At 37.8% G+C, this 27,654-nt stretch overlaps 2 protein-coding genes and 1 long non-coding RNA gene across 8 annotated transcripts in view; 1 reads left to right on the top strand and 2 right to left on the bottom strand.

Moving 5' to 3' along the window:
* The window catches only part of LOC26531925 (tetratricopeptide repeat protein 21B), a 161,649-nt gene that overhangs the window by 29,641 nt on the left and 104,354 nt on the right, over window positions 1-27,654 (bottom strand). For all 5 annotated transcript variants that reach the window (XM_032433956.2, XM_070207610.1, XM_070207609.1 and 2 more), the window contains one exon: window positions 474-714. In XM_032433956.2, the coding sequence (XP_032289847.1) occupies window positions 474-714 (241 nt within the window). The remainder of the gene's footprint in view (window positions 1-473; window positions 715-27,654) is intronic.
* On the top strand, window positions 13,483-14,745 carry Spf30 (Splicing factor 30). The gene is made up of 3 exons (XM_002058698.4): window positions 13,483-13,633; window positions 13,924-14,342; window positions 14,406-14,745. Exons 1-3 carry the CDS (start codon window positions 13,592-13,594, stop codon window positions 14,674-14,676), a joined length of 732 nt encoding a protein of 243 aa, XP_002058734.1. The 5' UTR covers window positions 13,483-13,591; the 3' UTR covers window positions 14,677-14,745.
* Window positions 14,829-25,949, bottom strand: LOC116650398 (uncharacterized). 2 transcript variants are annotated; one of them, XR_004303360.2, is made up of 3 exons: window positions 16,436-25,949; window positions 16,289-16,376; window positions 14,829-16,174 (listed from the first exon to the last, which is right to left on the bottom strand). It is a non-coding gene; the product is annotated as an uncharacterized lncRNA (long non-coding RNA). The 2 variants fall into 2 exon arrangements; XR_004303359.2 differs by having other exon boundaries at window positions 16,289-16,545; window positions 16,608-17,800.

Raw genomic sequence — 27,654 nt, 5'->3', positions numbered from 1 at the left:
GCAGCTTAATCCATGGGCTAGTAGTGTAAACATAGTATTATCCGCTAGTATGCAAGTCGAGGTCATAAATTGTAATAAATACTTAAGTATTAGATTTAAGCACTAACCAAACAGTATTAAGACTGCACATGCAGAACAACCAGAGGGGGAAAAGTCATCGGAGACATCTGGTCCAAAATCGCGAGCAAGAGAGATACATATAATATATTTTTTCAATAATAAAATGACCTTTTGCGCCCATGATCCGGGAGGCAGGCAAGCAACAGGATCTCAAGCGCATAAATGCTTCTATTCATGTATAAAATATGCATGCATGTATATATGTATGTACGACGCAAAGGGATAAAAGACGATATTTTTGTATAACTTTTAACAACAATATTAATAATCACATTAACATTATTAGAACATTTTATGCATTTGTAATGAGCTGCAATTATTGCAAACAAAAGCATTTTTATTTTGTTACATACCTTTCTAAAAGACAAGTCTGCCATTAACACAGAGGCTGATTCGTTGCTGCCATCAATTTGAAGTATTTGCTGGCAAGTGTTACGACACATGTCCATTTTCTTTGAATCCATTTGGAGCTGTGCCAGAGCGGCTAAGGTCTCAAGATCATTTGGAGTGTATTTAATGCAATCCTCAAAAAGATTGATTGCTAGTTCGCTGCCATTCAATTTAATTGACTGCTGGGCGATTAAAATACATATCCTGAAATAATTGTACGCTCAATTAATTAAATATATTAACACTTTATTAATGAACAGCCGGTATTACCCGGCCTTTCTCATCTCAAGGGTGTGATAAGAGGGCTTAAGTTGGGACCCTTTTCAAAGTCGGGAATTGGGTGGACAAGTAATATGCGAGCGGTATTCTAGATCCTTAATGGTGGGAAAATCGAAAGCTAAAACCTCACACAAACACACAAAGTTTCGGTTTATCGGTAAGTGAGTGACGTGAAAGATAGACTTTTACAGATTTCCGGCTACCTTAAGTGAGCTTGGGCGGCGCACAGCTAAGTAAACAGTTAATGCAATAGTCCACATATATTGGGCCAACTCTTATGGTGGCTCTTGTCTAAGCCAGTGGCGTACAAGTACTTGACTACAATGGCTTTTGCTGCCAACAAAAAAACAATTTTAGTCAGGTTCTTGCGGCGGATATCTGGTCATCCCCAATTTATATTTAAATGTGTTGACTCCTGGTGGTCAGGAACAAGCCGAACCTAACATTAAAATAATCATTTTGTCAAACTTTAAATAAAAAAATATTTGTGGTCTAGTATAAGATAAGGGCGGAGCGGAATGACAGTCAAATTGCTCCTTGGTCATCGGCTCTCGTATCTCGCTCACTACACAATGTCGCTGTTGATGTTTTTTCATAACATATGCACGTTAGTTTTGAATTTTTTAAAAGAATTTATAAAAAAATATTTGCATCGATTTAAAAATACATAGTTTTTACGGAGCCAACCTCAGTACAAAACATTTATTTTATCTATTTATTTATAAGTGGTCGACAAAATGAGTGTCTTCCTCATTATTCAATGGGTTATACAATAGATAATAGAATTATATGCTAAAAGCCTATTTAAAGAATACAATTTTCTAAATAGCATCACCGACCGATGGAGGTGTTTTATTCGATCAACTCTTTAGACCATCGTTTAATGAATCCAAGTACACCTTTTGCCTCGTTAACGATGGTATCTATGTGAAGATTGAAACAGAGTTTAGAATCAAAAATAACGCCTAGATCCTTAACTGTTAGTATACGTTGCAAAGGGATATTGTCGATTGTATAACTGACAAGATAAGGTGTCCTACGATTAAATGTCATAGACATACACCTTGAACAATTTAAATGCAATTGATTGCAAAGTTGTATAGCGTTCAAATCGTCTTGTAGACGAGAATGATGTTGGGGATTATTGTATGATAGAAAAAGTTTGACATCGTCCGCATACATGAGTACATGGGCATGTGATATAACAGAGGGGAGATCATTTATAAAATGAGTAAAGAGTAAAGGTCCAAGATGACTACCTTGAGGAACACCAGAAGTAACGTGAACCCGTTTAGAGGTAGTCAGCCTTAGCATTACTCCCTGGGTCCTACCCAAGTAAAAAGTAAAATGTCATGGTGCACAGAGTCAAACGCCTTACTAAAGTCAGTGTAAATGACATCAGTTTTCATTTCCGAAAGGAAAGCATCATTTACCAAGGAAGTAAACTCAAGCAGATTGGTCGTAGTTGACCGATTCATTACGACTACATGTTGAACAGGGGAAACCATTCATTTGCAGAAATGCTGCAAATTTGAAGTGATTATTTTTTCAAATAATTTAGGAATAGCGGACAGTTTTGCAATGCCTCTGTAATTTTGTATATCAGACTTCCCACCTTTCTTTTAAAGAGGAATGATATAAGATTCTTTCCAAAGAGATGGAAAGACAGAAGTTTCAAGGGATAGATTAAAAAGCTTTAGCAATGGATAAAAAAGGGAAGAACTGCACTCCTTAGAAAGACAACTAGGAATATTGTCCGGCCCAGGAGAGTAAGAAGATTTTAGAGAGTTTATAGCTAATAGGGGAGAAGAGTGTAAAATAATGGGACGAGGTATAGAACTAGCGGAAGAAATAGTAAGGTAAGTAGTAGTAAGTAAATAGTAAGGGTAAGAATTAGTATTAGGACAGACTGAAGAGTAAGTTGAATGGAAAAAATTAGCAAAGAGGTTAGCAGAATCAGTGTCATTGCTAGCTTTATCCATCCCAAGAAAAATAGAAGATGGCAAACTTGAAGATTTACGCTTCAAGTTTACAAAATTATAAAACTGTCTCGGATTTCGGGCGAATTGCCTTTTACAACGAGTTAGATAATTCTCATAGCATTGAGAAAGAAGTTCGACTTGGCTATGGAATATTTAGCCAAGTCTGTACACGAACAAGACTTTTTATACTATTTAAAATATTTAGATTTTACGTTTTTTAGATGTGATAATTTGGCGGTAAACCAAACCAAACCACCCTGGTTTTGAAAAAGTAGTCGAAGGTATTGACTTAGGAATACACTCATCTAAGAGGAGGTTTAGGGTGATATAAAAAAATTAATGGCAGTATTCATATCAACCGAGTCATATAAGAAAGACCAATCGGTTCCATAAATAAGCTGATTTAGCAAAAAATAATTTCCTTTGCGAAATGAAAGGATTACAATTGAGCATTGCAATCTCTAAGGTAGGATGATAGACATCCTCAGGAAGAGATAAAGGAGTGGACCTAGACACATTAGATATAAGATATTCGTTAACAAATACAAGGTCAAGTGTTCTATTCAAATGATTAGAAATTGAATTGTTTGAAACAACGAAAGATCAAGCATGCAATCTATAAAATCGTGCTGTGCTGAAGGCACTAGATAATTTTCATTAGTGAATAATGACCAAGAGATATTCGGTAAATTAAAATCACCCAACACCATAAATAGGTTATTATCGTGTGAAGAAACTTCTTTAATACAAGTAATATGTTTCATATAAACTTGAATATCAGAAGAACGGGGGACATAAGAGCATGTTTTATAGATATTCCGTGCAGAAAAAAACACCTTAACTCAGCGTCAGTAGGCGTTCTAAAACAGAAAAATTCTGACTGGAGAAAGGCTTTAACGGCAATTAATACCCCACCACCTCGAGTCGGCCGATCATTTCTATACAAAATAAAGTTATTCGATCAAACCTCAAAATCAGATATGGTTGTTTCTGAAAATGCTATTATATCCGAAACGAAGGAAGTGCTCGCTATGAAAAGATTTTAAAGCTTTGAAATGAGACCTCTGACATTCTGATAATAAATTAAGATTTGGTCGGAAGATAAAGCTAGTTGTTTGGGACAGAAATGTTACCCTGTATTGAAGGGACTGGAAGGGTGACAGGCTGGTTACGGTTTACATACATGGCTGCATGCATTCATATGTCAACAAAAATTTAGGATAGTTCATGATTAGCGCTAGGAAACTAATAATATAATTATTAGCATACTTGCTTGCACGGCCCTCATACAGCCGAAGCTGAGAGAGCATTATATTTTTAGCTTTTGCGTTTTCTCGGCTATGAGAGCAAGTTCGATCGAACGGGTCATTAAAATGATCTACTGAACGTATTCTGTGATTAGTGAACTAAATCGGACATTTAGTTCACTCGTAGTGCTATTTAGTCGGTTATGAACAATTATTCCATACTCGTTTAGTCGGTCATGAACGATACTCTTTTAATATAAGCGTTTATGAGCGATGTATGCAACTCAGCCGTTCATTACCGCTTTATTCTTTTGAGATGTTCAGTTCTTATAAAACAAAAAAAAAAAGCGGGATTTTAATTTCACTTTTAATTTGTTGAGTTGTAACTGACAACTTGTAAATATCTATTATCAATGGTTCAGTATAATCAGCACAAAAAATAATGACAGATTTAGTTTACAGCTAGAAAATAAACAAGTGAAATTATTCAGCAAATTACACTAAAAATCCCCACTATAATTCTAAGTAATTCATATCACTATCATATATGTTAAAATTATTGTAAATATTTAACAACATATTATTTTATTGACAATATGTATGTATTTGTTTTTTTCTGTTTATGTTGGTTATTTTCTTTTTTTAATTTGTACACTACATTATTTTATATTTCTCGAGCAGTGAAGCAAAAACCTGTTCTCAATTAAAGTTTGACAAGCTTTGCCACAGTGTGCTGAATTTTTAGTAAATGGTGTGTGTGTGTGTGTGTGTGTGTGAGAGTTGTGACAGTTCTGCATTGTCCATGCTAACGATCCGAATCCTTGTATTTTATGCTATTCCGGAGACCATAAAATTGGCTAACGCATCCTCCTCAGCCCATGCTTTGTGTAGGCAGAGGCCGAGAAAAAGGTACTGACTGTAGTGAGAGAGTTTTTAAGCTATCTCTGGTTATAACCATCTTCAGTTGGTAGATTCATTCTTTTACCAGATATTTGAAATGCTGATATGCATATTAGACGTTTCTTAAATATGGGCTAATTCAAAGAAGGGTCAGAAAATCTCATCCTTTATAAGCTAGTTTTGGCTGAATCGTATCTAGTGAATATATATGAAATAGTTATAAGGCTGCAAAAGAAGGAAATCTCAGCTGCCAGAAGGAAGCTTTAATGTGCATTGCCGTAACCCCGAACTGTTTTGTTCGTTTCGATCTTATGTGACCTACGGAAAAAAATTTTGGATACCCCGCACTTTTTTATTTCCCACCAATGTCATCTGCGGAGCATTTCAACCAAGTTAAGATTTGTATTCGATGTTTCATGTCGCAAATCCACACAGGTTGTTTTGAATGACATTTTGATGGTCGGCCTAACCATTAGAATCAACTCTGCACCGACTTCGAGCATGCAAACCTTTCAGCTCGAGGTGTGGAGATTCGATCCATCTAAGTCTCTACAAATCTTTAAGGTCACTGTAACGTATAGTACGTCACTTTTACCACATATGTAGAAGCAATACAGTGCATAGCACTATTCATCTAGCTTGTACAGACCCTTCATCCAGTTGTCAATAGCTTTATGCATTGAAGAAGCGTTCAAGCAGAATTATTGCAAGTTCAGATATAGAATTGACTAAAGGGTTTTTGAACTGAGCAGAGTAATTGGCATTCGAAAAAAAAAACACCAACTCAGGCGTAAGAAGATCGCTTTCAGCTGCGATTGGATGATTCTTTCTAATAATAAATAGTGACTCTCGCTTTTCTGCTCTAACCTAAGATTACCTATTGCAAAACATCAATTTAGGATATCCTGAAACTGTGCTAAAGGGTATAGCACATTTGTGCAAATGTATATATATCAAATAGCGTGCAGCCAAGCCAATCTAGCCATGTCCGACTGAAATGTATGAATGCCAACATTAGATCCCATACGAGATAAATACTTAAAATTTTCAATGTAAATGCACCTATTACCCACGCAGATCGGGATTATATCAAATTATCGCTCATGTAACCCCTTATAAAAATTATTTTTATAAGGATACCTCGTAAGTTTTAAGAACAAGTACCCCAAGAACTCGGATCCGAAATGTCTACGACCTTTGAGAATAATTGAATTTGTCGGACACATACACACACACACATTCATACGAATCCTAAACATAAGAAAGCACTGAGAGTAAGTGCGAGCGAGATAAAAATAAACAGCATTGCCGTTCTATCGCACAAATCATATGGAAGAGAGTAAACCAAGCAGTTTCCGGTAGTGTAAGCGAATAAAAAGACATCATATGTATATCTTACTCCCTTCCTCGCGATTTTGACCATATGACACCGATATTTTTCAGCCCACTTTCCTTCTATGTGATGTCCAGTCTGTATGTGTTTAGTTAGTGGTATTACCTCGCAATCTAGACGAACAATTGTAAGACCTAGAAAATCAATAGTTGCGTTTTAGTAGGTTGAGGCGTCAGCAAAAAATAGAACAGACGAATAAACCGTAAAAATCCCTGGTCTGGAGTCTCTAAGGTGTGCCTATAATGCTCATCCAGCTAACTAGCTAGCGATGAGTTCAACGTTCTTGACGACCAGGCTCTTGATGAGGTAGTATTTTTTCGTACCATTCCGCCATCAGGACCCCTCAAAGGCTTGTGTTGCGATGACCACCATATGGCTGATAGCTTGGGTAATGCTGCGTTTTTTCAGGAATCCAAACTGATGCTCATTTCGCATTTACCGTTCTTCTAAATCCTCTCGAACGGGTCCTGTAGTGGTTTGTCGCCTTTTGGGAGCTTTTTCCACCTTGTAGGGAAGCGGCGATCCTCCATGCACTTATTAAATAGCGCTGGTTGCTTGGCCATTAGTAACTTCACTGCATTTGTTGGAGTCCCGTCGGGTCCTGGGTCTTAGTTTTGCTGTATCCGGGCCAGGGCCTTTAGCACCTCCCCTGCGTCCGTCTACGTTACCGTCGACTTTACGGCGTACGTGTTGACTTTGTGCATCGTTGGTTACGAGGGGAAGAGCGCGGTGACGATTGCTCCTAGCTGGATCTTGCTTATGGACGTTGGTTATCTGCACATTTAGCCCATGACCAATTTGTAGACTGCTCAAAAGGGTTGCGCGTCGGCTTCAGCAAATAAGGTCTTCCACGTGGCGTCCTTGTTGCGATTGATGGCATTTTTAAGTGCGGCCGTCTACCACTGGCCGGTTGCATGCTTTCAATCATTACCGACAACGGGGCTGGGCGTGTCTTGGCTCCATGTGACCTGCTGGTGGTATTGTTTGTTATGCTGGTCGGCGAAGTGGCTTATTATCGCATGGTGGTCGCTGACTGTGTATGCATCTCACAGCAAACAGGTCGCACGTCTCGTCTTAAAGGCATTGCGGATGTCCAACGGAATCACCGCGCAATACTCCTTGTCTCCCCACCTCCATCTGGTTCCCTCTATTGCTTTAGAGGGCTGTGTCCAGTAGGCAGATTGGCCTGTATCCCGAGGGTTCCTCTATTGGCTTGTCCCATTTCGGTAGAAACTGCTCAGTGAGCGGTTGGCTACTTCAGTCGTGGGTGTTGGGAGAACAGTGTCTCAATAATAGTGGCAAGTGTAGTAGGGCAGGTCACCTGGGTTGTTCCCTGGCTGCGAATCTTCTTCGTGACGACCTTGTATGCCGTGCCCCACGGGTTAACATCGGCCACATCGCATATTTCCCGGAAGCAGCTGGATTTGCCTCGTGTATTGCTTCTGTTGAGGTCTCGCTTAGCTGCCCGCAGGAGTTCCAGCCTAGATGCAAAGTCTGGGTGGCCTCGGGCACGCTGAGAGCGCCTTCTAGCGCGCAGGCAGGCCTTCCCTGGGTCGCTGATTTGCTCATTCCCCCAGTAGCAAGGTGCTCCTCTTCTGTTTGGCATCCTCCTGGGCATGGATAAGTCGCACGCGTCCGAGATGTTTCGCATGAGCTGCCGCGCCATGTCGTCTGCTAACTCCGTGGCCCAAGTCCATTGAGCATGACGCAAGGAGTCCGTGTAGGTTTCCTAGTCTAGGCTGTTGTCCTTCCAATTGAGGCCTGTTGCTTTGGGCTGCTGTTTTCTCCGTCCTCTCCCATGGATCCCGAAATGCACTGCTCGGTGGTCACTGAATGTGAATTCATTACTGATTTTCCATGTAGTTAGCCTATAAAGTGAGCTGCTGAGCAGGGTAAGGTCTATAATAGAGCCTCTACCGGCCTCGCAGTACGTGAGCTCCTGCCCGTCTTTTGCAAGGCCCAAGTCAAGCGCCGCGAACTCTTCTAGCAGGGTGGTCCCTCTCGCGTTAGTTTGCTTGCTTCCCCATTCCACGGCCCAGGCGTTAAAGTCTCCGGCTATGACAAGAGGAGCTCTATTGCGAGCGTCTTCTGATATTTCTTCCAGCATGGTCTAAAATTTCCGGAGCTCCCAGCTTGGGGGTGCGCAGCAACTGTATACGATGATCATTTTTGCTCTCACGAATCCGTCGTTTGCTGTTGTGACGTCCTGGACCGGGGATTTGACAGACCAAATGGCCGCTTTTCCACATTTACTTGCCACCCATCCACTTCCAGCGATAGGCTTGTATGGCTAGCAGATTATTGCGACGTCAATATGTCTCTCCCGTATTGATTGTGTCAGCAGGGCCTGAGCAGCCTCGCAGTGGTTGAGGTTCAGCTGTGTCCACTTCATTTTCTGTTGGCCAGGGCGCTCCTAAACACGGGGCATCTGCCGCTGCCGGCAATGTGTTTGCTGTCGGCATTCCTTTCCTTACAGAGCATGCACTGTGGGTCTTTTTTGCAGTCCTTAGCCAGATGGTCCTTTCCTCCGCAGCGTCGGCACAGATTCGATCTGTCTAGATCACTTTTACATCTAGCGATGTCCAAACTCGAGGCATCTGAAACATCTTAAGATGTTATTCCGTTCGCGGATTCTCGAGTTAACCCAGCCCACTTTCAGGGAACCTACTGAGAGGGCCTTTTTCGCTCTTCCCGCTGGCAGTCTTATCGTCGCTGTTTGTGTTTGGCCATACGCCTTTCGGAGGCTGATATTCTCAGGGGCTTTGTCCAGTATTTGGATTTGACCTCTCAGCGCCTCACAGATATCCTCTCTGGTCGTGATCTCGCCCAGGTCCTTCAACTCAACGGTCACTCGGTGGGACAGCATCCGGACCTCTGCCTTTTCGCCTAACGTTTCGCCTACCAGGTTTCCATATGCTATGGTATTCTTTCTGTGTGTGTGTGTGTTTGTGTGTGTGTGTGTTTGTGTGTAAAGCACGTAAGTCAGAAATCACAAGAACCAACATGCACACCAACTCATAAATGCAAGTACAAAAAATATTAAATGCATGCATGCCGACAACAAGTACCCTTACAAACGATAACGTGATAAAATTCAAGAATTTCGCATTCGCGTTGCAAACTTTGTCAATCTTCAAAAGAGAAGAAATGCATTCGAAAAATTGAATTTGAGCGCATTGTTTCTTGTGCGGACACATACACTCTCATACATTTAAACGTTCCCCATACATAATCAGAAAGTATTGAATAAACAGACGGGGATGGCGTTCTATCATACAAATCGTATGTATTTCATACTCTCTTGCTCTCTGAGAGGACCCGAACAAAAACGAAGTCGACTGTGAACCAATAATCTAAAAACGAATGGCCACATGCATTTGTTCTAGATGTCTCATTTACATGTTGTATGGTTAGTGGTCTAAACCAAAGACAATATAAACACTATGATGAGTAACGCCATACAACAAAATGCTACTATGCAGCTTGATTTTTTGAAAATTGAGAACGAAAACGAAATCCATGCAAGCAATTATGTTTATATGCGTGTGAATATACATACATAACAGCATATTTGAATGTGTTGTTATCCACTGCTCTGGCAAAGTCTCTGGCTGGCAAAGAAACAATTTTCTTAGTTTTTTAGCGCAGATCACGACCTACCCAAAATTTCTGTTGATGTATGCATTTCGTGTACTGAGGTTGGCTCCGTACAAAAAAATTTGTATTTTTAAGTCGATACAAATATTTATGTAATTATTTATATTTGAAATTATTAATTATATTATTATTATTTTTAAGTAATACAAAATAAATTAAGGAAATAAAAGTACAAATTTGTTGTTTTCAAAGATACATTTAATTAATTTTTATTTTTTTTTTTTATTTGATTATTTTATGTTCGAATTATAAAGAACAAAGTACGCAAGGAACACCGCGAGGAGGCCATTATAATTATAATGGGGTCATAACTAAATATGACCTTCGAGTCGACTTGAAATGTAATTGTATTTTTTAGCACTATTATATTTCTTAATTGGAGAATAAAAATAATATTAATTAAATTTTGTAAATATTTGCATCGACTTAGAAATACATATTTTCTGCGGAGCCAACCTCAGTACACAAAATTGGGACACAAATTTGGGATAGGTCATGATCTGCGTAAGAAAACTAACGAAATTAATTTCTTGCCAGCAAAAGCCACAGCAATGAATAACAACACATACATACATACTTTAAAGTTCTTATGCATGTATAATTCACGCATACAACGAAAGGTGCACGCACGCTATTGGCTGAGACAAGACATTTTTTCGAGCATACACTGTCCAAAAAGAAAAGTGAAATCAATCTATGTGTGCTATTTTCTTAACATAGTTATTGCGCAAGAAGCGCCTTGTGTAAAAATTATATAAGTTCTTAAATTTTCCTGTAAAATTAATCGTTAATATCTAGAGTAATATATCATTTAAATAAAGCATGCATTTCATGGATAAAGCACAAGCACATTGCGTCGATCGTAAGCTCTAAACTTTTTCGCTCAATGTACTTCGAAAATGAAGCGACGCAAAGCATCATCGACCAGCTTTGCTGAAGGCAGGCTGGCGACTAACTTCGTAGCTCGTGTCAGCATCAGCAAGCCGCGACTTCGGCATTCGTTCGTCTGGTCTTTGGAGAACGAACAATCAGTCGGCAGGCATGCCGTACGAAGCCTCAAAGGCCAGATGAAAGGCCAGGCTAGAAATTTTGCGTCGCATTCAAATGTATGGGCGTTACTCATCTTAGTGTTTATATTGACTTTGTCTAAAGCAAGGGGCCTTTGCATTTCTTTTAGAATCGCAAGGTATTGCCTTTTTTTGAAACTTGTTAATTATTTTGAGAAAGAATTTATAATTATTCAAATTTAGCATCGGTAATCAACACCATCACTAACCATACAATGTATAGACATACCAAATGACACTTTTAATCGGAGCAAGAAAAATCCAAACGAGGCGACCCCAATGGTACCTGCGACCATTTTAGTGTGCCCAGACACTGGTGAGACTGATGAGAGTGGCTGCTGAGTTGGCCGGCCTCAAAAGCCAAACGTTCAGTATGAAGCCGCATCTCGCTCAGCGCACAACGTCGCGGCTGATGCGTTTTCTTAATATATGTATGTATGCCATTTTTAAATCCTTACAGCCCAAAAACATATGTGTGTATGCATGTGCCTGGCTCATTGCTTTGCGCACTTGGGTCCATCTCTTTCTCCCTCCCCGAGATCTACAAACATTCCTATGTTTGTGTTGTGTGGATGTGCGCACAAGTAGATCGCGGCGTTTGTCGCGTGCCAGAGGTTATTTCTTCAATTGTGTGCCTTTTGTGCCTGTGGTAGCAATAGGCACTCACATTTAAATGCTCTATCATGTATTTCTTCGTCCAGTCAGGCATGATGAGAAGAATTTGATCAAATTTTATTTAATACACAATTAATTGTATTTATTTTCTGTTTACTGTAGGGACCTATTTTGCTTAAAAAACAAAAATGCCAAAAACTTCAAATTTGGTCAAATTTGCATCGGGCAGGCAAGCAGGCAACCAACACGCACACAAACGCATTAATGCTTCCATCCATATAGAAAAGTGTGTTAGTGTGCGTGGTTTTCCGACCCAAAAAGTTATCATGCACACATGCCAGCGATCAGGTACCCTTACCCCAACAACAAGCATGGAAAATAGCAATTTTGCACATGAACAGGCCAAACCCTTTAATAATTTCACACAACTGCTTACTTGAAAGAGTGTGCGTCAATTTTTGGTCTTTTCTTAAATTCTTCCATAAGCCGACGATGAATTACCCTTGCAGAAATACGACTTAGATATTTTTGTATTTTAAGCAAAATAGGTCGCTACAGTAAACAGAAAATAAATATAAATATTTTGTTTAGGTCAATTAATTGTTTATTAAATAAAATTTGATCAAATTCTTCTCATCATGCCTGACTGGACGAAGAAATACATGATAGAGCATTTAAATGTGAGTGCCTATTGCTACCACAGGCACAAAAGGTACACAATTGAAGAAATAACCTCTGGCACGCGACAAACGCCGCGATCTACTTGTGCGCACATCCACACAACACAAACATAGGAATGTTTGTAGATCTCGGGGAGGGAGAAAGAGATGGACCCAAGTGCGCAAAGCAATGAGCCAGGCACATGCATACACACATATGTTTTTGGGCTGTAAGGATTTAAAAATGGCATACATACATATATTAAGAAAACGCATCAGCCGCGACGTTGTGCGCTGAGCGAGATGCGGCTTCATACTGAACGTTCGGCTTTTGAGGCCGGCGTTCGGCTGCCACTCTCAGCAGTCTCACCAGTGTCTGGGCACACAGGTCGCAGGTACCATTGGGGTCGCCTCGTTTCGATTTTTTTTGTTTCGATTAAAAGTGCCAGTTGGTCTGTCTATACATTGTATGGTTAGTGATACCATTCAATAAAAAAATAATCAAACAAAATACATCATTTTTCGGATGCGTAATATATTGTTGTTTATGGTCGGATAGATTTTAAACTTATTTTAATATATTTTGTAAAACGGCAGGTGCATTGAATGGGGAACGCATGAATGGAGGAAACCCGATTATTTACAATTGATATCAAAAACCCAGGCCTGTTTAATGCCGAATGTTAAGCGTGGTGTATTTATACATATTTTTAAAATTATTAAGGTTATATTTAAAATGTTCAAAATAAGTAAAGTTAACGAAGTATAATTAATGAAAATATTGCAAATGAAAATATTTTTTGTGTTATAGTTATATTAAATACACAATAGCCTCCGCCAAATCTTAAATTCAATAATGATAATCATTCGTCATCAATAGATAACAGCTCTCATTCGCTCATATCGAAGCGTTGACGATAGTTGACAACTGTCGGAAATTCATCGTCAAGTACTATTGTTGATGCACGACACTCGATAATCGTGCCACCACCGCGTTATCGGCAACTTTAAGTAGTTTCTAAAATGCGCAGTAAAGTTAAGTTGCGGTGGAAATGGAATCCTGGGTAAAACCTACGTTAAATAGTTACCGCCTCGATACATTTGGACGTTTCATATGTGATGTGACTACAACGAAAAACTACCGAATACCCATTAAATAGTTCGATATATCGATATATTAAAAGATATCGATAGATAGGGAGTAGTTCTAAAGTGCTGTTCCATCACTTATGCTATAAATCAGCAATAGTGTTTTTTATGAAACTGCAATATATTCATTACTATGGCAGACGATTTACAAAATTACAAATGCCAATTGCAGCAAGTGAGTATTGTGTTATATAAATTTCAAAGAATGCTGTTATTAAACTGCAGATGTTTTTTAATACGTATATGTGTGCGGTTTGATGAACACCTGTACCATTTTATGGAGCATTTGTTTATAAATGCACATACATATGTATGTAGGTTAAAATCATATGCACCTACATAGGCACTCATGCATAAGTATAAAAATTGACTTTATTGAAAATATTATGATTTTTGTGCTTATGATTTTCAAGTAGCACAAACTTATATGTAGGTACTCCCTTTATTTTTGTCCGATTTTTGTAGGTCGAAGCTGCCTTGCAAACAGATCCAAGGAATGACGAACTCTTAAAATTAAAGGACGATCTAGAAGAGGTCATCAAACTCACACGAGACTTGATAAAAACACAATTGGAAGAGCAGCGAAAATCCTCGTACGTAGAACCATCTTCCTCCAAAACAGCGTCGTCAAATTACTTTGACGAAATAGAAGCTGCTCTTTTAGAAGCTGAAAAATTGGTAACATCCGCCAAGGTATGGAAAATTGGAGACAAATGCCAAGCGAAATGGACAGAGGACGGTCAATACTACGATGCTACTATCGAAGGTATTACTGGAAAAGGTGAAGTGAGTGTCATCTTCGAAGCTTACCAAAATCGTTCTACCACTACTCTTAGTGAATTGCGTGAGCGCACAACCCGCAATGAAGTATTTCCCTCGAATAAGTATGAAAAATGACATTAAATTTATTTCGATTTTTTATTTTAATTTTGTTTTTGTTTTTGCAGGCGTCACCGACCAAATCAAAAGGAATATTTAAAAAAACGAAAACAAAAAAAACAACAACGCTTCAAAGACTTGGAAGAAGAACGTGAGTCAGACAAAAATAAGTGGCTTAGTTTTACGACTAAAAACCAAAAGAAACCAGGCATGAAAGTGAACAGTATATTTGCATCGCCGGATAATGTCAGTGGAAGAGTCGGTATTGGTACATGTGGAACGGCCGGCAAAGGTATGACTGATTTTACCGTTGGCGAAAAATACCGGAAAGGTTTGTAGACTAATAACACTTTGTAAGCAACATAATAAATAAATAAAACAATTAAGTTTATTGCTAGATACACAAAATGTTTGAAATTTTTGTGAAAATATGCATAGGCGCATTGTTGTTTTGCTTATTTTTATAACAAAAATTAATACCTACTGAAAAAGGTAAACACTAGTATGAGCAAAAACAAAATAGGGAATGGTTGGAAACTCTACTGTACCAACTTCTATGGTTGTTGCTATTAAAGTTGAACCTTTTTATTTTTTAACGCAGTATAGAAAGAACCTTTATAATAAATTGTATTACTTTAGCTTCTTATTTCTTTCTGGATGATTAATAAATTTTGAGGGGAAAAATTATTGCAGATCAGCATCAACAGCCATGTTTATATAGGCAGTTTTTTCTGTCCGTCTGTTTTTTTCTATGCAAACTAGTCTCAGTATTGTATTAAACATTTTGTTAGTTGTCAAAAAAAAAACGAACAAACTCCGCATTTATTATTTTACTATTCGCACATATATGCGAAATCTTATAAAAAAAAATAGCTCCCATGGGAACGATTGCTCGAAAATGCAGTTCTTACATACATGCAAATTCTTATCAAAATCGGACCACGATATCGAATAGGCAATATAAAATCGATCAGCAAAAAATTAACTTCTTGTATGTTTTTTTTTCAACAAGATATGCTGTCCAAGTTCATATATGTGAGCCATGTGTTTTTGTATCGCAAAATATTTTCATCAAGCTTATAATTTATGAGCTTCACAATTTTCACATATCTTAAAAACCGTAAGGCTAATGTCTGTTGGAATAGTCTAAATTCAAATAAGTAAGAGGTTATAGTCGGGAGCCCCCGATTAAATAATATATAAAACAAAAAAAGGTCGAATTTGCAACAGGCCAAACTAATTGTGGCCACCTCTACGCAACAGCCACACCAATAATTGAGTCTTAATGGGAAACAAACGGATTAAAATATTATCGCAGAGAACAATCGTTTACAATTGCAATCCAGTTGATACCCTGTAGTTCGGGTCCAACGGTGCACCGCCAACGATTTAGCTGACTCTTTGTGAAGAGTACTGGTATCAAACCATGCAAACATAAATTCGTTAGCCTAACGAATTTAACATGGGGATGTCACTGCCGCGTAACGAGCGGTACGAGCTTGTATGACATTGACCTAACAAAAAACCTAGTGCAAGAGGGTTGTCGATTTCGTTAGCACACTTACTTAGCGATTGTGCTAGAACAAAGATGCTGGCGATTTATCTGATCCAAAAGGGATCTCGCCAGCACATTTTACTCGATCATGCTAGTGCAAAGTGGTTTGCTCTTTCGCTAGTGGAAATAATACTAATAGTTTACTACAACAAATTAAAATTTTATTTAAAAAATTGCCTTCTTAGCATTAACTTACAACTAATAACCTTACAATTAAGTAGCTGCATTGTTTTTGAAGCTGGTCTTCTAGAAACCGAGCAGCAATTCCCTTTGATATAGACTCTGAAGTGAAAAATTTAATGTTTTATTTCAAATGCTTACATTTTTTTTTTTAAATAAAAGATACCAATTAACTCTGGATAAAAAAAATATATGAAGATTATTGCAAAAACATACCCATTACAATAATTAGGTGTTTAAGTTTTCCAGTTGAGTAAAACCACACAATTAACAAAAGACCCTTGTTGCCTATACAGTTCTTGATCTAGGGAACTCGGCTTCTTTTTATCATTCATCATCAGAGTTTTGAAACGAAGCATATACCTCATAATAAATTAATTCCTAATTCCTAACGACCAGTAATGCATAAGATCGTTAGTTGTCATCTTTTTTTTGGGGGGCATTGCATGACCGACCATTCGTTGGCGAATTACCTAACAAACGGTGATGAGACACGATTGAATGCATGTGTGTACACGTATACAGAAACTTTTACAATTTGCGCTTGCTGCCTCAAACTCGAGTCCAGACAACACACGGTTTTTTTTAGTAACTTCTGTGTTTCAAGTCAATTGCATTTCAATTGTGGATTATATAAATTGGTTTATTTATTTGATTTTGTAACGCTGTCGTGCTAAAAAGTGCACTGATTTATACATGATACCTATGGCTAATTAACTTATTCATGCCCTATTCTTGTGTGTGTTTGTTTCCTGCTTGACACGTCTGGTTGCGTTGCGTAGCTCACCGGATGGGGTGTGAGATCTTGAAACTAACAAAACTCATAGCCAAAAAATGCTACTGCATAAATAACATACACACGTGTCAAGACTGGTGCTTATAAAGCGGTTCTAACTCAAAAACGGACAGACATTATCATACGCGATAGTTTTTGGCTCAGTTGGATGGCACAAATGAGGCTACACACTTAATATACCCTCCCTATAAATTGCTCTGTTCAAAGCAACGCTATGTCAATCCTCGCGTGTAAAATAAACTGCTACCATGTCTTTATCCTTCCACATCTGTATGCCTCAAATAAGATTTACGTCAAGGTGAACCTTATTATATTACTGATACATTTAATAAAAATTGATGGTCTTGTTCTTTATCGTTTTATCAACTATTATACAGATTATTATATTTGACACAATATGTTTTTTTTACAGACAAACTGATTTTTAACTGAATGCGACAACGGTAAAAATAGAAAATTTGATCTGGCAACTGCATAGTGGGAGAAATCAAAGTGATTTCCTGGTTTCTCAAATTCTTTATAAAACCTCTTCATATTTTGTAATCTCATAATTCCCTTAAAACCAGGAAAGGCGGTCTAACAAACCAAGCATGGTGATCATGGCGGACGCAGATATTAAAAATTACGGGGTGTTATAAAATAGTTGATTGGGAACATCACTGTATGCACAATTGTATAGTTGAATGGCAAGAGACACTAGGTACAGGCTAACAAGCTAAGATCAAATGTCGCAAAATTCGGTCCTCATACTCGGGTTGTCTGCAAAATGCCAGTTATTGTCGAACAGAATGATATAGGTAGAAAGACAACACAAGTTATGTTTCTACGCACCAGACACTAGGTATGAGGCAAAGGCAAAGACACTTCGTCCTTTTTTCTCGCACGTGTTTTTCCACAAACACTGAACAAAACAAGTGAAAGGTTCTAGTCGGGCACTCCCGACTAGGGGATACCCTGAACCCTCTTCTTCCAACATCAAATGCATATATATATATATATATTCTATTTTAGAAGCTAAATGTCAAGTTTGGTGACTCCAGCTCTTATTATTTACCAAAATTGCCCAAAAAACAAGATATTGATATCGATTATTAATTATCGGAAGCAAACTCGATCTGCGCAGGCACTAGGAGGTCCTACATCTAAAATTTCTCTAGCTCTTATAGGTTCTGAGATCCTTGCGTTCATACATACGGACGGACGGACAGACAGACGGACAAGGCTAGATCGATTCGGCTATTGATGCTGATCAAGAATATATATACTTTATGGGGTCGGAGATGCTTCCTTCTGCCTGCTACATACATTTGGATTTTGCACAAATACAATATACCCTTATATACCCTTTTTTAATGCGTTCAGGGTATAAAAATCATACTCAATTGTCAAACGAGCAATAAAATTAAACCCACCTAAAACCATTTTAAGGTTATTTCACATTTATGTTAACTTCCCCCATTCACCGAATATTGTAAAAAGCGCATTTTCAATGGGGATGAGATTGGGATGAAATATTCCAAAATCTCTACACATGCACAGACCTTTATTGCTACCGTTATCACTAATACTCTAGAATTCATTAATCAGTTAATCACAATTATCAACTGTCGAGATTACTCAAACGGAAATTAGCACAACACTTATTGGTTAGTGCAACAGGCCTACCAAATGCTGGAAATATTATCACGGGGCACGGGATTTTTTTTTTATTTATTATTAATGGTCAACAAAACGAGTGCCTTCCTCATTATTCAATAGATCATATCATTAAGCCTAGTTAAAGAACACAATTTTCTAAATAGCATCACTGACCGATGGAGGTGTTTTATTTGCCAGTCCGGCAAGCTGAGCCCCTTTTCACAGCTAATATTGTCAGTGACGCGATAAGAGCCTACATCTAAGCAGAAGGGTGTACGTAGGAAAAAGTGTTCTTAAGTAAAATTGAAAATAATCTTAATATGATATATTAATTTAAAAAATGCAAAAAATACGAAGAAACAAAAGTAATAAGATTGTTAATAAAGTAAAGCAATGTTAGTTAGATAAAGAGTGTTAAGTAGATAGTACAACGAGAAAAGTAATGAGAAAATGTACAGCCTATGCGGCAAGCTATACCCTTGCTCATAGCTGGGAATGGTTAGTGACTTCCCGAAGGTATCCTGTACACAACGATCTTATTAGGGGTAGATGGGAATAAGAGACGATAATTTCTGGTTGGTCTAGCCGCAACAGTGAATTGAAAATGCTCTAGCAGAAAATAAGAATCTATTTCCCCAATAATCAGCCTATGAAGAGAGACAACCCCGAGAATTGTCCTGCGGTTGATAAACGGCGAAATGTTAAGAAGATTAGGGTAACTGCTTTTGAACGATCCTTTCTATTGTTATACTGCGGAGACCAGATGCAAGAGCAGTATTTAACGATAGGGAGAGATATAAGTTTTTTTATAAAAGGTTCGTTATACCATCGTTTAATGAATCCGAGTACACCTTTTACCTCATTAACGATGGTTCTATGTGAAGATTGAAACAGAGTTTAGAATCAAATAGAACGCCTGATCGCTAACTGTTAGTATACGTTGCAAAGGGGTATTGTCGATTATATAGCTGGCAGATAAGGTGTAGTACGATTAAATGTCATAAACTTACACTTTGAACAATTCAGATGCAATTGATTGGCTTAACCCCAAAATTGCATCAAATCGTCTTGTAGACGAGAATGATGTAGGGGATTAGTATATGTTAGAATAGGTTTCACATCGTTCGCATACAGGAGTACACGGGCATGTGATATAACAGAGGGGAGATCATTTATAAAGAGAGTAAAGAGAAAAGGTCCTAGATGACTACATTGAGGAACATCAGAAGTAACTTGAACCTGTTTAGAGGTAGTCAGCTTCAGCATTACTTTTTGGGTCAAGTCGGTCAAGTTTAAAAAGTAAAATGTCATGGTGCACACAGTCAAACGCCTTACTCAAATCAGTGTAAATGACATCAGTTTGCATTTTCGAAGGAAATCATCATTTATCAAGGAAGTAAACTAAAGCAGATTGGTCGAAGTTGACCGATTCTTTACGAATTCGAATTGATTATTTTTAGGAATTGCCGTCGGTTTTGCAATGCCCCTGAAATTTTGTATATCAGACTTTCCAAAGAGATGGAATGACAAAAGAATCAAGGAATACATTAAACAGCATTAGCCATGGATAAAGAAGGGAAGAACTACACTCCTTGAGTAGACAACTAGGAATATTGCCAGGCGCAGGATAGTAAGAAGAATTTATAGCTAAAAGGAGAGAAGAGTGTAAAATAATTGGACGTGGTATAGAACTAAAGAAACTAATAGTATAAGGGTAAAAATGAGTATTAGGACAGACTAAAGAGTAAGTCGATTGGAAAAAAAGCGTTTATATCCCAATCGAAGGAAATGCTGGGTATGAAAAAATCTTTAAGTTAAGAAATGAGACCTCTGACATTCTGATAATGAATAGAGATTTGGTCAGAAGATAAAGCTAGTTTTTTGGGGCAGAAATGGTACCCTGTATTGAAGGGACTGGAAGGGTGACAGGCTGGTTACGCTTTTTATACCCTGAACCCATTAAAAATGTGTATAAGGGTATATTGTATTTGTGCTAAATCCAAATGTATGTAACAGGCAGAAGGATTCTTGATCAGCATTAATAGACGAGTCGATCTAGCCATGTCCGTCTGTCTGTCCGTCTGTCCGTATGTATGAACGCAAGGATCTCAGAACCTATAAGAGCTAGAGACTTGAAATTTTAGATGTAGGTGCTCCTTTCCAAGCAATCGATTAAAATCGATATCGATATCCTGTTTTTTGGTAAATTTTGGTATATAATAAGTGCTAGAGTCACCAAACTTGACATATAGCTTCTAAAATAGAATATATATATGCATTTGATGTTGGAAGAAGAGGGTTCAGGGTATTCCCTAGTCGGGAGCTCCCGACTAGAACCTCTTACTTGTTTGGCTTGAACTCGTGAACAATCATGTGGAGAGGCAAAAATTTGGGATCACAAATGATTGGGAACATATGTTGTGAAACATTCATTTTCAATGATGATATTTCACGAGGGGTGGAGAAATTAAATTCGGTTATTGACACAGTAGCAGAAGATTTTCTAGCAATATAGGGTGCCAATGACTCAGATGTGGTGTCCGACGAAAGTCGAGACACAAAAACTTGCCTACGAAGGGCAACAACCTTTAAGGTAGGCACTGGTGGGGCTGTAGATAATACAGGAGTTGGAGGAAGTTAAGAGGCACCATGATTTTTTTTAACAATCTAGACAAGATGACGCGCAGGTCCACCTTTGTGGACAGGAGCTGACGGGGATGAGCCACTTTGGATAACTGGGACAGGATCAGGTACGGGCTTTACTGGAACTCGGAAAAGGCGATAAAGACAATTTGGAGATAAATCCAAGTGGCTATGTAGGGACAAGAAGGCGTAGGTGTTTAAACAGACGTAGAGGGCAGTTGCAAACGTTGAGGCTTCAACGGCAATTGGTTGGAGACTCGAGTTTGTATTTGCCAAGCAACTCGAATTAAAATTACTCGAGAGCTGCTTAGCCACATTATTCAATTTTATGAATTGATTTCTTACAGAATGATTCATTCCAGAGATATCAATTTGCATGCATTATATTCTTAAACAGCCAGCACTTTACAAATTGCGGCAGTGCAAAATCATCAGCTTGCTTGAACGTGCAATGTTTCTTACAGCACGACATAATTATTATAAGCGTAGGAAAGTTGCGAAAACAGTCCACAAAAGTAGAGCAAGTAAATACTCAAAAAACAATTATTCGTACACAAACAAATTGTTTGGTGCGAAAAGCAATAGCAATTATTTGAGAGAGCGCGATGCACAAGCAGAAATATGCAGCAGTGAACACACGCACAATCGAGTGTATGCACAGGGGAGCACCAAAGCAAAAAATCAAAACAAGCAATAACAACATTTTGCATTTTATGAATGCAATAATTAACAGACTTTCGTTGCAAAAATATATAAAAATCTTGGAGCACAAGTATAACACGTCAATCACTCTCAACTGAGAACTCTCTCCTGGGATGTGCCTAGGATAACTACTTCCGGTTAGTACAATGCTTCTGTATTAGTTGTTGATTAGGCTGAACGTTGGCTTAGCTCGGCGTTAGGTAATAACGGGGTGTAATACACTATATACACTAAAACAGTAAGGAAAATCGAAAAATAGGCATTATGCAAAAGAAGATCATTTAAGAGTAACTTCCTACTGACAATAACGAAAAATAACACCAAGATCCATTATAGTCAGGTACAAATGTATTAAGACGCAAGAAGAATTAAATTAATTTTGCAACTTCTTTTCTTTTGATTTCCGTATGGTTAATAATGCATTGCTTTATATTACAATTTTTAAATAAATCGAAGCACATAAGCTAATACTTTCAGCAATATGGTGAGCAATAAAAAATATCAACTATATCCAAGAGATTTGGAAACTAAGAACTGTGAGAAGGTGGCTCGCGCACAACTCAATTTTAAAAGAGTCTGCGTCCAGAGGGTCCAGATAATTATGTGAACGCATGTAACACACTCTCTTATTGGAGCGTCAGCGAATTCATTTATCCCAATTGGTAACGATAACTCTGCTAACACACATCGTGTTATATTTGTTATAATCTTGCCGACTTGTCGTTCACATTCCTTTTGCCGGCTAGACAGAGATCAAACAGGGGTGAGCAAGACACCGATAAATGGAAGAGTCGGGTAGCAAAATAATTTATATTTAATATTGCACTAACGAATTTCGGTTACTTTTCGAACACTTTTTCGGATAACTTGAAAACATGCATACGGCCACCATGGGTTGGCCATAAATGCACTTTCCAACTCCCAAATCCTGACGGGAACCCAACTTACACCCTTATCTCAACCACCATAACTAGTGTAGTGTGTTGTAGTGTGTATATGCCCTAAATGTATACCCTGTATCCAAATATATAGTATGCTGCACTTTGTTGTATACAATAAGAATTATACATTTAACAGCCCAAAGTTACTTCTATTGGCTCCGACTCATATTACGCAGCAAACTTCATACCCTCTTACATAAGATCGCTCTGCTGCGACAGACGAATATATGAGTATAAGCCACTTATGTTTTAGCCTACGCTCTTATAATTATTCAAATAAAGAACATTCGAAAAACTAATGTTCAATAGCCCTGACATTATTATTCTTAAACACAAAAATGAATACACCTAACTAGAACATTTCACTATTGCTCATATAAAGACATTTAATAAATTAACACTTAACATATTTCACAATTTTAATAATAATTTTCCTTTGTTGGGCAGACGCGAAAACGCCCTGACGACACTATGACTTGGGACGAATAAATTAATTTAAGTTTATTATAAATAAAAATGATGATTAATAAACTATTGTATTTAGACGCCGAATGCGCGTGGCCTCACTTATAAATAATAGCGCTCTCTTATAATTAATAATAAATAATATGGATAGTTAGAATAATAATAAAATGAATATAACATTATGCTTATTTATTATTCGACTGCTGTTTTTTTAATATTTTGATCAATTTTGATTATTTAATGCTATAAAAAAAACCTGGTGCCACCCAGAGATGGTGGACAATCCGCTCTTCTGGTTACCTGATCCCCGGACTTCACTTTTGGCGACACTAATATAAATTTCATGAGTTTAAAACAGTTGACAAGTCTTTTGCAGAGATGGGCAGTTTGAAATGACCCCGGAATGGCGTTTAAGGTTGAATTGTGAATTAGAATAAAACCCCGCCAAAGCGGAAAGTTATTTTTAGTTTTGACGCTAATGTAGCAGGGATTACACAATTAGATACATTTGTATGCATAGCATGTTAAGTCGATAGTTGATGCTGGGCGTAGTCATGGTTTGGTTATAATACAAACAATTGTTGCATTGGAATCACCGGATATTCTAATCAATTAAATATCGAAAGTCTTTCGAAACTGATTGATTATTATTTTCAAACACATCGGAAATATTATTGTTGAATCTGTAACATTTGCTATTCATTGCTTTTAGATGATTGTCTTCAATGACATGACATACTCCACAGTGGTTGAACATCAACAGTTAAAAATGAGATGAGATGATTGTAGTTCGCTGTACTTGGAATGAATAATAGAGCTGGAAAACGTCGCACAATCAACGAGAAACAGCTTCTGTAGCATTCATCCCATTCCCAGTAATCATGGCCCAAGTAAATTCTAGTTCGGTACTCTGAGGCGATTACACTGGGGTACGCAAATGCGTAATACCGAAAGACTGGACCATTGCATCGAACGACTTTGATATGAACTTCCGCTCATTATTCGAATGGCTCTCTCCCGGCACGTCAAATTTGAAGACAACTTCATGGACTAGGAAGTTGACGACATCTGCCGCTGTGACTTCCATCATGGTCTTCAGGAAGGTGAATTTTGAGAAATGGTTTCTAACATGGAATATCCACGCATGCGCTCCTTTTGACAGTGGATACTTTTCCAAGAAGTCGATGTATATAGGGGGCGATCGGTGCGCATTACTTTTCCAATTCCCACTTGCATCCTGTAATTTTGTGCCTTACAATATGATATACTGTAGAAAATTTCATTAAGATCGGTTGAGAAAAAACCAAAGTTTTACTGCGCAATTGGATGGGACAGCATGCGAAAATTTCAAGAATTTCTGTATACATGTCATGCGCGTCTGTTTCGAATTCGAATTGTGATTGTATTCTGTGCTGCTATTTCAATTCGTTTTTTCTCAATATAATACAATTATTGGTATTGAGTAGCAGCATAGCAAGTGGTGCGGTCTGTCGCGAGTTCAAGCCCTATGGGGGCTTTTTCGCTGGTGTGGCTGTTGAATTAAGTCGTCAGTAATTAATGCGGTGTGTTGTGAGTTTGAACACAGCCACGGGAATTTTGTTTTTAATTTATCTTTATTACTTCAAACGAGTGCGTTGTGCGAACTGCATTTGGTGTTGAAATAAGAGGGTTCAGAATATTCCCTAGTCGAGAGCTCCCGACTAGAACCTTTTACTTGTTTTGCTAGTCTTATTGTACCATCCTGACCGTACTCCTCTTCCCCTTCCTCATTCAGCACGCGAATTTTGATGAAGTAGTTTTATAACTTTGGGAACAAATAAACCAGCAGTATTAGTAAACCTACCCGGATGCCGACGACCCGATGGCAGCGCGTACACCGGATTTGGTTAACCGCCCATCAGCTCCTTGACTATTCGTTACACTAGGCGACGATAAACGGTCGCGAAGAGTTCGCCAACATGCGAACGTGAATTACCGTTATCAGCCAAGACAAGAACCATTTCTTATGTGTGTGGACCCTAAAGTCAAGGGAGACGTTTCTTTGTGTCTGCATTATTATTATTTTTTTTTTATTTTTTGATTTATACACCGAAAAGCCGAGTCCCCTTTTCAAATTGGGGCCATATTGTTACGTGACTGCTTATTTATTTTTAGGCAGCGCCGGCTGGCTCATCGGTTCTCAAGGTGTAGTCCCATCTCTGGCACGCTACAACGTCTGTCGCAAAACAGACCTACACAGCACTATCCAAAACGATCCTCAGAATAAATAACATCTAATTAACATTAACAATAACTAACACTCCCAGCAGCCTTTAGAGAGAGTCTCGCAAAATGCTCACAAATGAGCTCGCATGTGAGCAGAAAACGAGTGCGGTATATATTTTTATCGCAAAACATTCGCACACGAGCGTTGCAGTGAGATCCTTGCCATAATGATGCATGCACATTAGAGAGGTGTGTTGTTTTTGTCTCAAACGTTAATCGTGCTCAGAAAGTGCAACATTGTCATGAAAGCGAGAGAGTAAAAACGGCGTGGCATTCGGATGCGGTTGTTTTTTCCTATTCAGACCGTTTTTTGGTGGTTGAAAAACTCCTTTGATCTCTTTTCTATTGTCCGCCTAAGCGAGCAGAGACGTGGTCGAAGTGATAAGTGATTTGTTAAAATTTGGTTTTCTATAGAGAGGTAAGTAATTAACAAGTGTAAATTAATAACTAAATTATTCCCTTTCAGAATATATTTAATTAAATGTACACAAAATTACAGCACATTAAGTTTTGTTTGTTTGTTTGTTTTAAATAGTTGTAAATAAAATTATTATGTATTCACTTTTTTGTCATTATAAGATTATAATTATATATTATAATAATTATAAGCTTTAAAAATGCCTTTTAATTTTAAGTTAAATTAAATGTTATTAATTTAAAAAAAAAAAAAAAGTTGAATTAAAATGAATATTAAAAAAATTACAGCAACAAACATTTTTATGGGAACAAAATGGGCATGGAACAAAAAAAGTTTCGCAAATCATATTTTATGAGGGCCCTTTACGATATTTTTTAAGAGAGTTTTTTAAAATATCACAAAACGCTCGCTAGTCGAATTTCTTGCGACAGTCGTAAATGAAACTTTGACAGCCACAAACTGATTCATTCTGCATTCGTTATTTCGTTAGCATGCAGAACTCTTTTAGCTCACTACAATATTCTTCATGCTGTAACTATATAAATATATATCTGGACGTTCTCCGTATAATTATATCATCATTAAAACGCATAAATATATTAATTCATTTAAAATAAAAGTGCAATATATTATATAAACCAATCCAAAAGATTATTATCAGAAATGCACAATATTTGTTCCAAATGACCTTTAAAAGTTATATGCACACAACGAAGCGAAAATAAGTGAAAGCTCACGAGCAACTGTAGAATTTACACAATCGAACATGAAGCACACTTAACGTTCATAGTTTCATTTCCTTTTAAGCTGTCTGGGGACGTCGTAAAATACCATGAGCTTTTACAACCTAGGATGAATATATTCCGATTATATATTCCAGCCGAAGTGCTAATTATTCGTTCATATGTCACCACCCTTTAATTTCAGATTTGAGACGACACTTATCCTCTCCACCATTAGCAAACTTAACCGTCATGATTCTTTTTATTTGTTATGTATAATTAAGACTGTTACAATTAGTATTAATTTCTAATGTTCCGTTTGTTTACAGAATACTTTCCTTAATCAACTCAAACGGAACAGATGATTTACTCAACATTCACTTTGGGAACGACGTTTGCAGGAGCACTTCTGAAGCTCTCCTGAGTGGGACCAGTTCCACCCGTGTAAAGAACGCATCGTGAAACAGCAACAACATCGTTGGCTAGGCTAGCGAGTTCTCAGTTGAGAGTGATCGACGTGTCTTATTATTTACCAAAATTGCCCAAAACACAGGATATCGAAATCGATTTTTATCGATTGCTTGGAAACGGAGTAAGTTATCGATTATCGGAGCAAACTCAATCTGCGCAGGCACTAGGAGCACCTTCATCTAAAATTTCAAATCTTTAGCTCTTATAGGTTCTGAGATCCTTGCGTTCATACATACGGACAGATGGATGGACAGATAGATGTACATGGCTAGTTCGACCTTTGATTGCATCTAAATTGTTCAAGGTGTATGTCTATGACATTTAATTGTACTTAACTTTATGTTGTCAGTCATACTATCGATAATATCCCTTTGCAACGTATACGTTAAGGATCTAGGGGTTATTTTTTATTCTAAACTCTGTTTGAGTCTTCACATAGATACCATCGTAAATGAGGCAAAAGGTATACTTGGATTTAATAAACAATGGTCTAAAGAGTTTAACGAACCTTTTATAAAGAA

Source organism: Drosophila virilis, chromosome 2 (assembly GCF_030788295.1).
Source record: "Drosophila virilis strain 15010-1051.87 chromosome 2, Dvir_AGI_RSII-ME, whole genome shotgun sequence".
In the NCBI taxonomy this organism is placed as follows: Eukaryota; Metazoa; Arthropoda; class Insecta; order Diptera; family Drosophilidae; genus Drosophila; species Drosophila virilis.
Note: the sequence above shows the minus strand (reverse complement) of the source record. Positions and strands in the feature narration are given on the sequence as shown.